We start from the raw sequence: 17,244 nt of genomic DNA, 5'->3' as shown, positions 1-17,244 counted from the left end.
ACATGTACAAGTTTTTGCAGTGCTTTGATGAATACATGCATGTGAAAATTAATTATTTTGCTTAAAATCTCTCTTTGAAATCAGTTTAATTGTTTATTTCATTAAAGTTACCTTCACATTCCCTTTTAAGGACACACCTTGATCTAAAATGACCTGCTTAGCCCGATATTTGGTACAGCCATTAAGAGGACCCTGTCTCACTATCAGAATTCAAACTCGACAGTCTGCATCATCATCATCAGAAAAAAAAAAGTGTCATTGCAATCAGAGTCCAAGTGAAGAGTTTAAATATTTTTTATTAATAATGATGATTTTTCCATTTGCAGCTCTGCTTTTATCTCATTTTCTTGAGATGCGTGATGTATACAACGAGCCTTCAGTGGACAAGGGGACATCAGTGTGTCACACACACAGCACACCTCACAGACCTCCTCTACGCACTCTGTTCAGAACTGCTGTCTATGGAGTGAGACAATAAAATTATATATACCGAATTAAAACAAACAAACAACTAATCCTTTTCCACACATGTAGGCAGACATGTTTGAACCACGACAGGGAGGAACAAAGAAAAGTGCAACACAAAAAGATGTGTTATACATAAAATAGCCAGGCTGCGTAATCACCACTCAGTTCAACTTAACTGTGCCTTAAGAGGTGACTCGTCACTTGCATTTGAAGCGACATACATTGACCGATCTCATTATGAACTGGGAAGACTGGTGACAGCTTGAAGCCTTTGAGGCTTTCCTCACCAAATTTGACCATTTCAGAAGTTTTCAGTTGATTTCTTAGTATGAGAGAAGCTGAATGGTCACACCGATCTCCATGTGTGAGTGTGTTAGGGACTCGTGTTAAATCCAAACTGTACAACAGTAATGTAAATGTATTCAGATGGTATGGGAACTTGGTTCCTCAGAGTCATTTTAATGACATGCTAAATGAAAGATTTGAATCAGTTTTAAACTTCTTAAAGAAATTATTATCATGCGTGATCATGACCATGCCTAGTTTGTATAGTGTAGTTTCTGACTCAATATTTATTCTCTCAGACATCACAAAACAAAGAGCTCTGAGTAGACGCAAAAAAATCAGTGTTTCCCTGACCCCCCCCCCCCCCCCATCCTGCTAAGAGAAAAAACAAAAAGCCATTCGATTGTCTTTCAAAATGCATGAATCCTCTTTTCTTATACCAAAACCACAAAAAAGCTATGATTTCACACAAACAACACAAAAGCAAACAGATGTAGCAGTAAAACAATCAAAGTTCAATTAACAATTGTTCAAAAATAATAATTTAACTCATTAAGAATAATGGAAACATCCTCTTCAGAGTGCTCTTTGTGGGACTGTTTAATCACACGCCCCCTGGTGGTCAGGGTCGACGAATGCAACCCCTCAGGTAGAAGCATCATAACAGCCAAACCGAGTTCCCTTTGGATATACAAATCAGACTTTACCGAACATGATCATCATCACCACTCACTTATTTTCTTTTTCATACATTCATGAGAACATTTCACACTCATCATTAAAGAATAAATACAAGTTAATGCGAGAGACGGAGGAAGCAGAAACAAATCTGTCGAACGGCTTTGTTTTTGTTGTTTTATTCCCCCAAAACAGGGAAATCACACTTGAGAGCAACTTTGACGGTCACTGTCAGCAGACTGCAGCCATCAAAGTCAACTGCATCAATCAGTGCAATGCATAAATCAAGAAAAGATGTTTAAACATAAACTGCTGAAAAAAAGATAACTTGCTGTAATGTAGGCAACTTAGGATGTGATCAGTTGCAATGTAAGAAGAAAAACAAAAACACACACACACACACACACAAACAGGGTAATGGCAGACTACAAACAACACACTTTGGTAAACAATATTTGAAAAAGGTTTTGAGCATTTGTTTGGAACGTCATGTTATGAGACCTTCTGAACCATCTTAAAAGTCAACTAAATAAAACCATCAAGTTGCAATTTGGAACTTAGGAAATATGTGAGATGTATTCAGATTTTCTGTTTTGAACAAATGTCTGAATCAGTAATAACATGAAGCAGGAAATGAGTACCCGAGAGAAACGGTTGGGATTGGAGGGAGAGGAGAACGGGGAAGAGATGAAGGGAAAGGAATGGGCCGGTTGGCAGAAAGTACAATAAAGGCTTAAAATAAAAGTGCTGAGCAAACAGAAACTCGGGTAAAATACTATATGACAACCCAAGAAAGAAATACAAAGCAAATAAAACTGTTAGCAGACATGTTAAAGTTACAATTAGGACTAAAAGAACAGAAGAGTTTAAAAACAAGAAGTATAGGTTGGTCATTGGAATTGCTATCACGGCAGCCTTGGGAAATTGGACCCCTGCCCAATGACAAAAACAAACCCTTCCTGCACCTGGCAGGATAAAGATGCCAGTCCAGTGGCTGCCGTGAATAGTTATCAGACAAATTTCAGGAAACTATTCGGAGCTCCTGTGATCCGCGCCAGATTTGCATGACTAGTATGTCGGGTAATTCGGAGGCAGACAAAATTAGATCATGGAAGACGGACACCAACAGAGAGTGAAAGATGAAGTCCAACAAAAGGAAGCGTGTGGGCCAGGGCCTGTGAACCTGGGAGGTGAACTCACAGTAAGGCACAGTGCTCTGCTTGTGGTTGATGATGCTCATTCATGCTGCTACAACCTCAGAGAACATCTACTGCAAACAACAGACAATAACATTGATGACAAAGCATGTTGTCTTCTCTTCTTCTACTGCTCCATGTTGATGCACTCCTTCCAGTTCAAATGTTCCTGCTCCCGCCTTTGAATCTTTGGATCATTCAGCATTCCCTCAACTGGTAGAACATCCCTTTTAGCACCAGATGAACTCCTCACTGATCAGGTGCTTTTGCCACTTCACTCAAATTTATATAATTTAAAAGAATATACACACCCTAATATAGGCAAAGTCTACCTTTCAGGACAAAACCTGCACAAAACAGCCACACAGCAATACTGGACTCGTGCTCAGTATGTGAACAAGTCCTGTTTATGGAAATAGCTCCATGTATTTAGTCCAGGGTTGAAACAGTCTGATCACATGACTGTGTTTTAACAGCTGATATAAGGAGGACTCCCCAAGCCATTGAAGCACAGATTTGGATACACACAAAGCAGAAAAAAGACAACAGAAAGACTTTAACAAAATAAATTAATGTCTGTATTTTCTTAAATATGTAGAAACTACAACTTAAATATATTTGGTGTATCTCAGACATTTAAATAAAAAGCTTTGTTTTTCTTCATTTCCGATGTGGATAATTATTGCACTGCAATTGCCAGAGCCCTATTTACACCTTCAACCACTGGACTTTGTTTTTACTTCTGTTACAGGTCAAATATGTTGGTCTTTAAAAAGCAAAGAAAGAAAGAAAGCCTTTGGAATTGCTGTAATACAACAGGAATGGAAAAGAAAAGACAAAGAGCTGAGAGTTAAAGGAAATACTTTGATACATTTGACCTAAAACAGGACGTATGTAGCTATTCCACATGTTTGTCACTACTGGCTAATTGTGCAGGTTAAGTCGACAGCAGTAGCTTCAGTCTGTCACAAAACAATCTCACTAACAGAACAATGAACAGAGAGATAGTTTAGGTCCAAGTAGGTCCCTCTGTTATCTCACATATTTAATGTACTTAATCCATGTTCTTCATCAGCATCCTTTAAGTCTGTGTTTATCTGGAGTGTCAAGTTTTTGCATCCTGGATGCTAGGCAGCCTATCCCTCTCCTCTTGCTCCTCCTTCATGCCAGCAATAACCTGTGGTTTAATGGACCAGCGTTTACAGGTGGGAGTGTATGAGATCTGTTGGTGGGCGAGGGAGTGCGTGGTTATGAAGGGTGGCTTCAAGTCACCAAGCAGACCTGCTTTCTAGGTTTGTGCCTCTCTCTTTGTTTGCTGAGGTAGCGAGAGAAGTTGTTGAGGAGTATTCAGGAGCGACGGGCAGAGTGGAGTGTGTGTTTTTGGGCGTTACGTGCATCAGTCTGTTATTAAGGATGTTAAAGAGCAAAGTGGTTTTGAGAATACGTGTGTGTGTTGGCCTGTATATGGCTATTCTCTTCTTTATTGTAATGTATTATTTTTGTGACTAAGGGGACAAAATCTTCTAATTTGGTCACACATATTGTCTTCTGTATTTGTGTGTGAAAGTGTGTGTGTGCGCAAGTATGTGTGTGTGTGTTAATGTAGTGGTCAGCCTGGTCATCACAATTTGCATTTCCCTGACAGAATGGAGCGGTACAGCTCCTCGTCCAGCTGCACGTAGCGCCCTTTGCTGGAATCCAGGAAGTACAGTCTGCCTGACACTGCGCTGGGATCAAAGCTGTCCCGACGCAACTCTGTCTTCTGAAACTTAAAAGTACCTAAGAGAGATACACAGAAAGAGAATGTGTAGAGAGATTTGCTTGCCAAACAATGCCCTTTAATCGAAGTACTGCCATCAATGCTAGTTTTTCTCTTATGAAATCTGCTGTATTTGTAAAATACATCAAATGTATGTTTTATGAAACTATAATACTATCTAAAGTTCTGAAAGTACTGAAACACACAGTTTTGTGATGATTAAAAAAAAAAGTGTCAACAAAGCAAAATATAATTTGTTGCATGGACTCAAAGTGATCAAAAACTTGCTGTAAGGTAGAAATTAGATTACAATATACAATTTCCCCATTGAAGACTAAGAGGGAGCAGAAAAAAAACTTCTAGTTAACTGAAAAAACTATGGAAGTGGCTGAGAAAGTTTAAGACTCAGACGGCACTTGAAAAGCAATTGAAGCATTCTGTAAAGTAAACAAAGAAATGCGCTTCCTTTCTTATGAAAAATATCAATATTTGGTTGAAGTCATTTTTACCTGTCTTGTTGACCTCTGGGAGGAAACGGAGGAAGACAGGTCTGGCATATGGAGGGAGAGCCTTCTCCATGTCTTTCACAAACTTCTCCAGGTTAGTGGAGTGAGATGGATCGGCAATGGCTGCCATTCCAGCCTTTCCCTCTGCTCCTGTGCACACAGATGCAGACAGGTCAGAGGAGGAATTCTAGTGCCAGCTGAGGTTGAAGTTCAGGTCATGTTTGTGCACTGAGACCAAAAGCCTTGTGGAGAACCTTTGTTTACACAGTATCCCACTTGTATTTCTCCCTTTCATATAGCACCAGAGCATCACAGAAGCTTCAGCTTTGTACGGTAGATGAGGCCCGTCTGGCAGTCAACATTCAGCTTTTATTATATTGACACCACTAACTGACTTTATACATTGTCTTCCTGCACAAAAGTAACATCTCTTTGAAAAATAGCATGCTTATACGTTTGTGTTTTTACTGCTGTGCCAGTATAGCCTTCATATACCTTCTTTGTCACTGTGCAACAGGAACCAAACACATTTTGACTTTGGGGAAATATAACTGTATTAGAGTGAGTGGAAATTGGAGCCTCAGACTTGTTCAAAACACCGAATATATACATATACGTGTGTGTGTGTGTGTGTGTGTGTGTATATTTTTTATATATATATATATATATATATATATATATATATATATATATATATATATATATATGTGTGTATGTGTGTTTATACGTATGTATATGCATATCTATCTATCTATCTATAATTTTAGGCCAAGAGCAAGCCAAGACATTACATCTGTGACAACTATAGAGCTAAGCACAGTGTGGTTCTTGTATGAAGAAAAAAACTAAACAAAAAACCTCACGGTGTTGCTCGGTATACTTAATTCATATACGCTGCACTTGTCCATTTCATTTACACATTTACTAATGAATTGAGACTTCATTTAAAATGTGAGATAATACTTATTAATAAGAAATTGTGCACAAAAAACATGTTTTATTCTAAGAAATAAACTCAAAATGTTTACCATCCTGGGTTTGCTGGGCATTAAATTAAAAAAAAAAATCATCCTTGAATATCAAATATCAATATCAAAACCATCTGCTCTGCTGTAATTCATCTGCAATATGTAGTCCAGACGGTCCTGCGAATTCTGGAAACAACGGAATCAGTTTATCCAGCAAGCGTAGCTCCAAGCAAAGATTTCTAAATTACCCTAAGCTTCCTTTTCGGTTAAAATTAAGGTATATCATATAATATATCATATAAAAAGCCAGTGTGTCTGATTAGCCAACATTTATGTATTACCCAGGATGTTAATGACAAGTATAAAAAAAACAAAAAACAAAAACAGAAATTCCAAGATATTACCTGGTACTTCCACTCCATACACAACGACATCCTTCATATCTAGGAGTCTGCTTAGAGTTCCTTCCACCTCGGTCGTTGAGACATTCTCTCCTTTCCAGCGGAAAGTGTCTCCTGTTCGGTCTTTGAAGTACATGTGGCCATACTTATCCATGATCAGCACATCACCTAGTGAGAAAGCAATGATTCAGTATTCAGTTCATTCAGTCATAATGGCATACGGTAAACTACTCAATATGTGTGTGTGGCTAAGTGCACCAACCTGACAGATAGGCACTATCTCCCTTCTTAAACACACTATGAGCAATCTTCTTGTCAGTTGCTGTTTGGCTGACGTAGCCGTCAAACCTACGTAGAGGGTCATTCTGAATGATTCTGCCAACAAGCTGTCCAGGCTCACCTTGAATGAGAAAGAGATAAGGAACATTAGTCTTTTTGGAGCCCCCAAGGATCTTAAATAAAACAGCTTATGCATATTATGTATTCTGGAAAGTTTAACACACAGATTATAAACACAGTGCCATACTATAATTCTGAGCGGTCACAGCCTTTCTGATGAGTAAACTACTCTAGCTTTGTTTTAACACTATCAATCAGTCAGCTGACCCTTAGTGTTTAGAAACCTACAAAGTATTACTGCTAAAAATACAGATGACATGTTCATCTTTAGTTAATAAAGAAACATGGACCATTTTTATGGGAATGTATGAGCTGTGTATCTACACAAGGTGTTTATTGCTACTTAAAAATAACATTGTAAACTTATTTTGAGCTTGTTAGGGTTAAAAGAGATGTTTGGTACAAGTAGGCTGTAAACCCACCAGGTTTACAAGGAATACAGACACCATCAGGTCCCCTAATTAGCTCCATGGTCTCTTCATCAACCCTCACCAGTCTGATGGGGTAGATGAAGGGTAGAATCTGACTGTTGAAGCCGCACGCTCCCATCTGATGCAAAGACAAAGAGCAGCAACCATAAATCTATCAGTATGGTGAGGACAATGAAAGGCACACATACAGTTAGGTCCATAAATATTTTTCTCATTTTGGTTCTGTACGTTGACACAATGAATTTAAATGAAACAACTCAGATGCAGTTGAACTTCAGACATTCAGCTTTAATTCTGTGGGCTGAATATAAATATTGCATAAAAGAAATGTGAGGAACTAAAGCATTTTAACCCCCCTTCATTTAAGGGGCTCAAAAGTAATTAAACAAATAAATAACTGAAAATAAAATGTTCATTTCCAGTACTTGGTTAAAAACCCTTTGCTGGCAATGACAGCCTGAAATCTTGAAGTCACGGATATCACCAGATGCTGGGTTTCCTCCTCTTTAGTGCTCTGCCAGGCCTTTACTGTCATTTGTTTGTGGACCTTTCTGTCCAAAGTTTAGTCTTCTACAAGTGAATTGCATGCTCAACTAGATTAAGATCAGAATTGGCCATCCAAAAATATTCCACTTCTTTGGGTTGATTTAGCTGTATGTTTTGGGTCACTGTCCATCTCTATTATGAAACACCACCCAATCAATTTTAGTGCATTTAGTGGGATTTGAACAGACAGTATGCCTCTGAACGCCTCAAAATTCATTTGGCTGCTTCTGTCCTCTGTCACATCATCACTAGTGTCCCAGTGCCACTGGCAGCCATGCACGCCCAAGCCATCACACTGCCTCCGCTGTGTTTTACAGATAATGTGGTTGCTTTGGGTCATGAGCTGTTCCACACCTTCTCCATACTAATTCTTGCCATCGTTCTGGTAGAGGTTGATCTTGGTTTCATCCTTCCAAAGAATGTTTTTCCAGAACTCCGCTAGTTTTTAAAAAATGATTTTTTATTGACTTTTTTAGCAAAGTCCTATCTATTCTTGAGGTTTAAGAGTGGCTTGCACCTTGTAGTGAATCCTCTGTATTTACTTTCATGCAGTCTTTCGTTTATGACTTGGATATTGATATGCCTACCTCCTGGAGAGTGTTGTTCACTTGGTTTGCTGTTGTGAAGGGATTTCTTTTCACCATGGAAATGATTCTGTCTTGTGTGTGTGTCCAGGTCTTTTTGCATTGTTGAATTCACCATTGATTTCTTTCTCAGGATGTATCAAACTGTAGATTTTGCTATTTCTAATATTGCAGCAATTTCTCCGATGTGTTTTTTCTGTTTTTGCCACTTACAGATGGCTTGCATGGAGAGCACCTTTGACCACATGTTGTATGTTCACAGCAAAATCTCCCTAATGGAATCACCACACCTCAAATCAACTCCAGGCGTTTTATCTGCTTAATTGATAATAACATGACAAAGGCTATTTCACTGGCCCACACCTGCCAATGAACTAGCCTTTCAGTCAATTGTCCAATTACTTTTGGTCCCTTTAAAAAGACAGTGGCTATGTAGAAATGTGGATACCCTCAAATGAAAGCTGGGAGTCTATAACTATAACTAACTATAATTGGAATATCTATTAGTAAACAGATAAAAATAACAAAGCTTGCGTCAGTGTCCAAATATATATAGACCTAACTGTATTACAGCAGCTTACAAGGTGCTGTTATGTTTAATATTGTGACCTTAGAGCATTAATGAAAACAAAAAACCTCTGAATTCTTTTTTTAAATTTATGCAACTTGATTAATTAAGCAGACTTTGGGATTCTAAAAGACAATACTTTACCACAGTGATGCCATTTTAAACATTTGGATTCATAATGAAATTAAATTTTGCCAGTTCAACATCACCAGTTTTTTTTGGGAGACATGTTCCTACCTTGTTATCAAAGTTGCCCAGACTGCAATTGCACTCTGTGGCTCCATAAAACTCTGCAATCTGTGAAATGTTGAAGCGGTTCATGAATTCCTCCCATATGGACTGACGCAGGCCGTTGCCCAGTGCCATGCGCACATGGTGCTGTCGCTCTGTGTCACGAACTGGCTGGTTCAGTAGATACCGGCAGATTTCTCCAATGTACTGCACAATCTGGAGGACAGTGGGAATAAAACCAATCAGTAATGAGACAAAAGTTAAAAATAAAAAGACTGCTTAATGGCTTTACAGCAAACATACAATGGTTGGACAAAGAATTGAAATCTTTAAAGGATTTTTACTGAAAATGACATGATATAAAGACATATTCTCAAAAAGGGTAGGATGTGTAATGTGCTACTGTGTTGTACCTAATAAATCAAATCTGGGACAGGGACACACTGTTTCAGTTTTAAGGCTTCATGTAGCAGGAGATAACAATAGAAAATCTTCTTGTCCTCAGCAAATCTTCCTATTAGCTTCATTTATTAAATAAAACATCAGATGGTCAGTGTTGGGAAGGTTACTTTTAAAATGTATTCCATTACAGAATACATGCCCCAAAATGTATTGTGTAATGTATTCCGTTACGTTACTCAATGAGAGTAATGTATTCTGAATACTTTGGATTACTTAATATATTATCATGCTGTTTACAACTACATGAATGTACTATTGCTGTGATTTATTACTGTTACTGAAGGTCCGCGGCACCGAACCGTAGTAAAGGGACCTCTGGCTAATACGGTGGGTTCTGTGTCGGGCTCGTAGCCGAAAAATAGCTTTACTTTGTTGTCTGGGTCAACTTTGCTTGCGAGACATAGAGGCGTTGAAAGGCTGCTCCAACGGAACTTATTGTTTCGGAGGAAAACACGAACACGGTGTACAGTCGAGTCTTAATAGCGTACTTACAACTGGGCTCGTCAGGCTCTCTTCTTGGCTGCAGTGGTTATTATTATATTTACATGCTTCCAGCTCCCGTTTTTGCTCGATGACAGCTCGTACTTTTCCTTTTTCTCCCTCCCTCGCTCACAGACACATAACGTGTATGGCAGTCCATTCTCCCTGCAGCACGGACTACACTGCCTATGATGCTACATTCTTTAGAGCTATACCTGTAGCATTCTGCCTGTTAGCTTAGCACAACAACAACAAAAAGGCCTCTCTCACCCAGGAAACACGCAGAGAGAGAGCGTCACCCTGTAACCATGGCAACCATAACGCTGCCGCCTGGAACAACAGAACGTAGCTGTCAAACAAAACCCAAACAGTCCTGACCCGCGACAATATGAAACAGGAACAGGAAACTACCGCCGTGTAATCCATTTATTTCAACAAAGTAACTATATTCTAAATACCACCTTTTTAAACGGTAACTGTAACGGAATACAGTTACTCATATTTTGTATTTTAAATACGTAACGGCGGCACATGTATTCCGTTACTCCCCAACACTGCAGATGGTCATCAACTCATTACCGTTTAACTTTATGTAACAAAAAACTAAGCAGTGCTGTGAAAAACTCAGTATGCCCTTAAGTAAGAAGCAGCAGAGTGCTGCTAATCAAATGCAATTGATGAATTGGTCATCACCAAGTTTGAGCACCTCTATAAAAGTAGAAGTTTTAATAGTTTCCTGGTCTGGAACATTCAGGCATGTCTTAACACAAAGTCAAGGAGGAAAGACATGAACAATGATCTTAGAGAAGCAATTGTTACCCACATATCAACCTGGGAATGGTTATAAGGCTATTTCTAAATAGTTTTCAGTCCGTCATTATAAAGTAAGAAAGATTATAGTGGAAGACATTCATGACATTTGCCAATCTTTCCAGGAGTGGATGTTCCAGCAAATTTACTCAAAGGTCAGACTGTGAATGCTTAAAGTAACTGCAAAAATCCAAAGAGCTACATCTCAGACTCTACAAGCCTTGGTTAGCATGTGAAATATTAAAGGTCATGACAGTGCATTTCGAAAAAGACTGCGCAGTATGGCTTGTTTGGAAACATTGCCAGGAAAAAGTCTTTTCTCCCTATAAAGAATATAGCAGCACGGTTTAGTTTTGCAATGTTGCTTCTGAAAAATCATCAAAACTTCCTGACCAGTGTGCTTTAAACAGATGAGACCGTCATGTCTCCAGTGTTTGGCCATAATGCCACAGCGACAAACACCTCACATTAATTTTTAAGGGATGACGATGTTGGCTTGTTTTGCAGCCACGGGACCTGAGCACCTTGCAGTCACTGACTCAGTCATGAACTCTTCTGTAAAGCAAAGTATTTTAGAGTCAAATATGAGACTAAATGTCTGAAAGCTAATGCTTGGCCAAAACTGGTTCAACCTCACTGAAATGCTGTGGTACGACCATAACAGAGCCGCACACAAATGCCTGCAAACCTCAATGAACTAAAGTAACGCTGTGAACAAGAGTGAGCCAAAATTCTTTCAGAACAATGTGAGACACTGATAAAGTCATACAGAAAACGATTACTTTAAAGTTATTGCTGTTAAAGGTGGTTCTACAAGCTAGTGAATCATGGTTAGTTTTTAAACTAACCTTTTGCATTTTGGCTAAGTTTCTGTTAAATAAATAATGACATGGTGATGTGTCAATGTGTCTTGCGTTGTGTCATCTCAGGTTGCATCTACATAATGATAAGACTTGGAAAGGAACAGATTTTTAAAAATTATTTCATGGTATATGAAACTTTAGAAGTGAAAGAGGGTGCAGTTTGTTTTTCACCTGACTGTGCAACATGCTTACCGTGCAGTTATATTTGACACAGTCATCCCAGAACCGTGAGGCAGAGAACTTCTTTCTGATGACTACAGTCATGCCGTGTATTAGGCACTGGCCAACTCCCACAATGTTTCCTTTAAACAAACAAACAAACAAAAAAAAAGCATAAGCAAAAACTGTTTAAACCAAAGCAATTATCAGATGAACGTAGATATCGCTATCTACATTCCAGAAAACTGAACAATGATAGCTAACAGTTAGTGACGGTTGACATATTAGCATTTGCAAACTGGCCTTTTATAACTAATCTTTCTATCTGCAAAAATTACAACACAACATTGTAGTAAGAAAACATGAACTAGTGAAGTCTCTCCAAGTTTGAAGAGTTATAATTAGTATCTTACTGTAATAGACAAAATTTACATCTATGTTTGTTTTTATTATCCACCAACTCCTCCCACACAATCACAGGGTGATGAACCAAACTTGAAACTTGGCACATCTTACCGCCTGATGGTTCTTATCAGATTTTATTTCATTAAGATGTTGTCATGTTGCCTAGCAACCACCTAGCAACAGGTTAAAATGACCTCCTTATACATGATATTACAATCATTATAGTCATGTTGTTTTGCAATCACCTAGCAATTTGCTGAAATTACCTTTTTTTAAAACTTTAACACCTTATAAAAGCATCGTAACATTTTGATTTTGTGGTCAAGAGCACAAACAGCGCAAATAATACTGTGAAGTGGGTGCTTGCTATTAAGAAGTATCCCACTAACAACTGATGGAAACATTACATACAAAATATTTTCCACTTTTAATGTACTTAAAAGCAAATAAACAGAGATGCAGCATAGTGTTTGGCATTGACTCCTCTCACATTTTCCGCTGGATTACAGCAAAACTATTTTGATCAAACACCTCAGTCCTCAAACTAGCAGTAATATTATTGGCTGTTAAATTTAGTTTTGCTCACATTTGTTCATTTAGTGGCTGCCTTTTGTAGAACACCAATTTCTTACATTTATTTATATTTCATTATTTTGGGGTGATTAAATGAAAATATTTGTTGGGGTTTGTTCTCTTTTATATGTTTATGGTCTTAAAACATTCCTTTTATCAGATGTTTTAAACGATTACAGGTGGTGAATGAGTATCTTCCCTTTTGGAGGTCTTTACTGACACAGTTTTGTTTAAACCAAGAAAAAAGCAACGGTTTTCTGAATAATATATTAATCAAACTTTGGAGGAAACACTCCAACTCATTTGTAGATTAAAACACCTCCTACCCTTTTATGTTCTTTTAACAGACATACCTGCAGAGTGGTAAAGTGGAAGGCAATCATACAATACATCGTCTGATGTCATCCTAAAGCCATAATACACCAAAGCTGCCATGCGATAGTACCTGAACACCAGGGCAGGGTGATGAACAAAAAGAGAAAAAAGTCAAATGAGCAAATACAAAAGCATTTAGTTTTATTTATTCCTCTCACTTTTTAACAACACTGCTTGTTCTTTACATGAAAGCTACATGGATTAACAAAGAGAACAGCTGCATTCCTGTGTGTCTGTTTGCCTCCTTCCTACCTGCTGTGCACAACAATAGCTGCTTTAGGCATCCCAGTGGTTCCTGATGTGTAGATGTAGAACAGGCGATCTGAAAACAGCACAGTGAGAGTACGACAATAGCAGAATCTGGTATGAGTGGGTTTATCATGTGCTTGAGTGCTTATACTTATACATTTATGCTTAGTTTAAATGTTTACTTTTAATTTACTGCTGAGTCCTCACTTTTGATTAGTTTGGCAGGAGGGTAAATACTCACCTTTCATCTCTATTTACAGGAATATTCACAGTTTTAATTATAAAGTCCTTTTTGAAGTTACAGAACTGAAGCATGGAGACAGAAAAAAGCAGTGTGACATGACTTGATTGTGAACATTGTGGATTCCATTTGTTTTCCCTTTTGCACTGTCTTAAAAAGGCAATACTTTTAGTTGCCTCGTGACAAGTCATCAGTAAATCCCTAAATCTATCAAAATAAAACAAAGGAAGATGATTAATGATAGGTATAACTCTTACTTGCCTGTGCCCATTGTATCATTAATTACACAAATTTTTAATTTAATGAACATATAGTGCATTATGTGAAGAAATAGTTAAAAGGGTCTGTCTTTTTTGTGGTAAGAAATATATCAAACAGAACAAAAGTGACATTCTTGACAATTCGCTTCAGTGGAAGTTGTTTTTTTTTTGTCAATATAAGTTTAGAAATTTGATTTCACATGACTGTGAGTCATTCCTTGGACCCAAAAATATTACTCGACACCTGCCAAGTAGTCAGTGCAGCTAGAGAGACAAAAATGCAAACAAATAGCTTTCTGAAATTGGTATGTTGTTTTAGTTAGAGTTGGTGCTAGGATTTTTTCATAATTTTATGACTGCTAACCAGAAAAATCATTATTCAGCATTGTTCAGTGACATTTTTCTTGACCTGCAGGAAGATATCACTTTAAACCAAAAAAAGAAAATTTCAGATCCTGAATGGTTGTGAGATCTCATGGACACGGTGCTTTTACCTATGAAACTGCGATCTGGCCGAGGGGGTAGATGAGAAGAGGCACCAGCCACCAGGGGCTCGAGGCACTCTGTTCCCTGTGGGACTCGTTTGGGATCCCAGTCTCCAGAGCAAAACATCTGCACTGCTTTCCCCATTGAACTATGGACTTCAGACACAGCTGTGAGTAACAGAAACAAATTCAAATACATCAAATACATTTCACATATCCTTATCACAAGACAGCTGCACATTGTTCAACATTTAAATACAAGACAGCTTGCATCATTTGCAAACTTTAATCAATGACAAAACAAAGTATAGAGAGTGGTGTAAAATACAATATATACGAATGGTTAAAGGATAAAATAACTTGAAATGTTTACAGAGAAAGCATATTGAGGTACAGTGTCACAAAAAATGTGAAAGGAAGTGAATCAGGCAAAAAAAGGGAAACAACAAATTGAAACGGCTCTCGTATTTCACCTGAGGGGAAAAAAGATCCAAAAGCCTTATGTCATGCCTAGGCACTAAAACTAGTAGCTTGAATTTTGACCTATTCTGTAAAAGAGCTGTGTTTCCAATTACTTAAAGGCATAAAACACACTAAAAATCCATTACCCAGTACAGAGACTATTCCCTTGATCTCAGAGTGACCAGCTCAAAAATCATTCACTCTTTATAGCTGTTGAGATCAGGGCTTTCCATATTGGGCAGGGACCCAAGAAGGCACCAAGAAGAGAGTGAATTACATTTACAAATAATACTTGACCATCCTACCGAGCTGTGGCAGTTTTAGATAATGAGAGTTCAAGCTCAGGTAATACAAAGGCATGTCTGCAGGTTTGTAGAGTGAGCAAAATGAGAGTTAATTCACGCAATGTCAAACATACAAAACACACAAATATGATGATATGGCATTTAATTTAATACTCACTACAATCCTAATCTTACTGGCAAGTGAAAATGACTTTTTCATTTGTTTTATCTATTTGACAGTATTTCAGATATAATGTCAAGGCTGGTGTAACCTAGGAGAGATATGCACAATTTATTTTTTTGGGTGCTGTAATTAATTTAATTGAAACAATATATTTGTTTCAATGATGTTTGATGATGTATAAAAACCAACATGATTTTAAAACAGTGTGTAATGGTTTGATCTAGCCCCTAACAAAAACCATAACCCTCAGTTGATTTGACCTGAACACTGTACTATCAGATGTGTCTATGTCACAGTGATTCTGCCTTTTATCTGCCTCCTATCATGCAACACATTTCTCTGCAGAGCTCAGACCTTGGACACTGCAGACTAGTGGCAGTCCCTCCTCATTACCTTATCCCTTCTTTGTGTTTATCAGTCATTTAAAGCTTTACTGGCTGATACTGAAGAAACACCTCCTCCAAAACCCATTTGTCTTTATGACCTCTGTGGCTGTCTCCCCTCACCACTCACCTCTCTTATTGCACAGGAATCAGAAAAGCATTCATCAGCATATGACGATGCTGTACAGACTGTTATGCCTCAGCTTTCTCGTCTAACTTTCGAATCTATCCAACTTTCATCTGCCATCTTTGCTCTTACCATCAGTTAGCTCTGAACCAAAGATCACAGCCTTGGCATTGGAGATGGTGACACAGTGGACCAAAGCATCTAGTCTTAAATTGAAGTTGATGAGAGCTGCTTCTACTCCAATTTTAGCCATGCCCAACCATATGCCCACGTACTGCGATCTGTTCTCCATGAAAAGGGCCACCACATCACCTTCCTAATGACAGAAACAAAAACAAAAAAAGACAGTAATATAACTTTAAAAAGATTTGCTTTTGCTTAATTGCTTTTAATGAAGCTTTATTGTGTTGTACATCTACCTTAAAGCCTCTTTCCAGTAGCAGGTTAGCCACTCTGTTGGAGTATTCATCCAACTGTCGGAAAGTCCATCTCTCCCCAGTGCCCTCGAAGATGAGCGCTGTTTTGTCCCCATGACGGTGCACCGTTTCAGCAAAGATCTTGGGAATAGTGTTCTTCTCTCTGAGGTGGCGCCTGACGTTCAGTTTCACCCGCAGTAAAACACTGGCTGCACTGAAGGAGCAAAAGAAAACATTACTGTAAGAGAACAAATAACTTAATGATTCCCAGCAACATTAGCCATTTCACTGTTCATAATTTGCTGTTATTTTTCCAGCTCTGAGATCATTACACTGCACTTTTTTTTTAAACATTAGCATTAACATTTGCAGCTCATCTGCTTAAATCCACACCATGTATCAATACATCTGAGAAATGAACAAAGACAACTTGATGTATCTTGTCTTTTGGCAACAAACATTTGTCTAACGAGCCACCAAATTCCCTTTTGCAAAAATACATAAACCACCTTTTAAAGAATCTGTACTTGAATGTATTGCGAACTGTATCCACATTACAAAGCATAAAATATTTTAACAGATATGGCTTGGAGGCCCACAAGGTCAAATTATGCATGAATGGCAATTCTCAGCACTTTACATTTGTGGTACATTTACATTTGTGGTACAAAGGTAGTGTGCAATCTCCTGAGCAGTGAATAATTACAGAAATGTCATAAAAAAACAATAAGCCAAAGTACTTCTTGGCTACAGTGAGGTAGCGACAATACGCTTATCATTACATAAGAGAGTTATTTCATGATGGTCTAGATAAGCATTTATTGGTGCACAGCTAGTTGAGGCTAATTACTTTCTTTTCTTATGCCTTTTCTTACTCATACAGATCTATTGCTTAAGAACAGTACCCATTATAAAACTATAGCCTATTTATTTCTAATGCCTTAGGGACTCTTACAATGTATATACCTGAGCTTTGTCACACAAAAATGCCTCGTCAACAGCTCGT

At 38.1% G+C, this 17,244-nt stretch overlaps 1 protein-coding gene across 4 annotated transcripts in view; it reads right to left on the bottom strand.

Annotated features, from left to right (window-relative positions):
- Positions 1 to 283: 283 nt before the first annotated feature.
- Positions 284 to 17,244, bottom strand: part of slc27a4 (solute carrier family 27 member 4) — a 21,636-nt gene continuing 4,675 nt past the window's right edge. For all 4 annotated transcript variants that reach the window (XM_087843610.1, XM_006788715.3, XM_006788714.2 and 1 more), the window contains exons 3-14: positions 16,242 to 16,452; positions 15,955 to 16,138; positions 14,392 to 14,550; positions 13,400 to 13,469; positions 13,126 to 13,217; positions 11,828 to 11,937; positions 9,027 to 9,236; positions 7,083 to 7,209; positions 6,524 to 6,661; positions 6,265 to 6,429; positions 4,896 to 5,042; positions 284 to 4,406 (exon numbers count right to left, since the gene is read on the bottom strand). In XM_087843610.1, coding sequence (XP_087699736.1) covers positions 4,249 to 4,406; positions 4,896 to 5,042; positions 6,265 to 6,429; positions 6,524 to 6,661; positions 7,083 to 7,209; positions 9,027 to 9,236; positions 11,828 to 11,937; positions 13,126 to 13,217; positions 13,400 to 13,469; positions 14,392 to 14,550; positions 15,955 to 16,138; positions 16,242 to 16,452 — 1,771 coding nt within the window. In that variant the 3' untranslated portion in view covers positions 284 to 4,248. The remainder of the gene's footprint in view (positions 4,407 to 4,895; positions 5,043 to 6,264; positions 6,430 to 6,523; positions 6,662 to 7,082; positions 7,210 to 9,026; positions 9,237 to 11,827; positions 11,938 to 13,125; positions 13,218 to 13,399; positions 13,470 to 14,391; positions 14,551 to 15,954; positions 16,139 to 16,241; positions 16,453 to 17,244) is intronic.

The sequence above is a fragment of the Neolamprologus brichardi genome, chromosome 7 (genome assembly GCF_056152115.1).
Source record: "Neolamprologus brichardi isolate AB-2024 chromosome 7, ASM5615211v1, whole genome shotgun sequence".
In the NCBI taxonomy this organism is placed as follows: domain Eukaryota; kingdom Metazoa; phylum Chordata; class Actinopteri; order Cichliformes; family Cichlidae; genus Neolamprologus; species Neolamprologus brichardi.
Note: the sequence above shows the minus strand (reverse complement) of the source record. Positions and strands in the feature narration are given on the sequence as shown.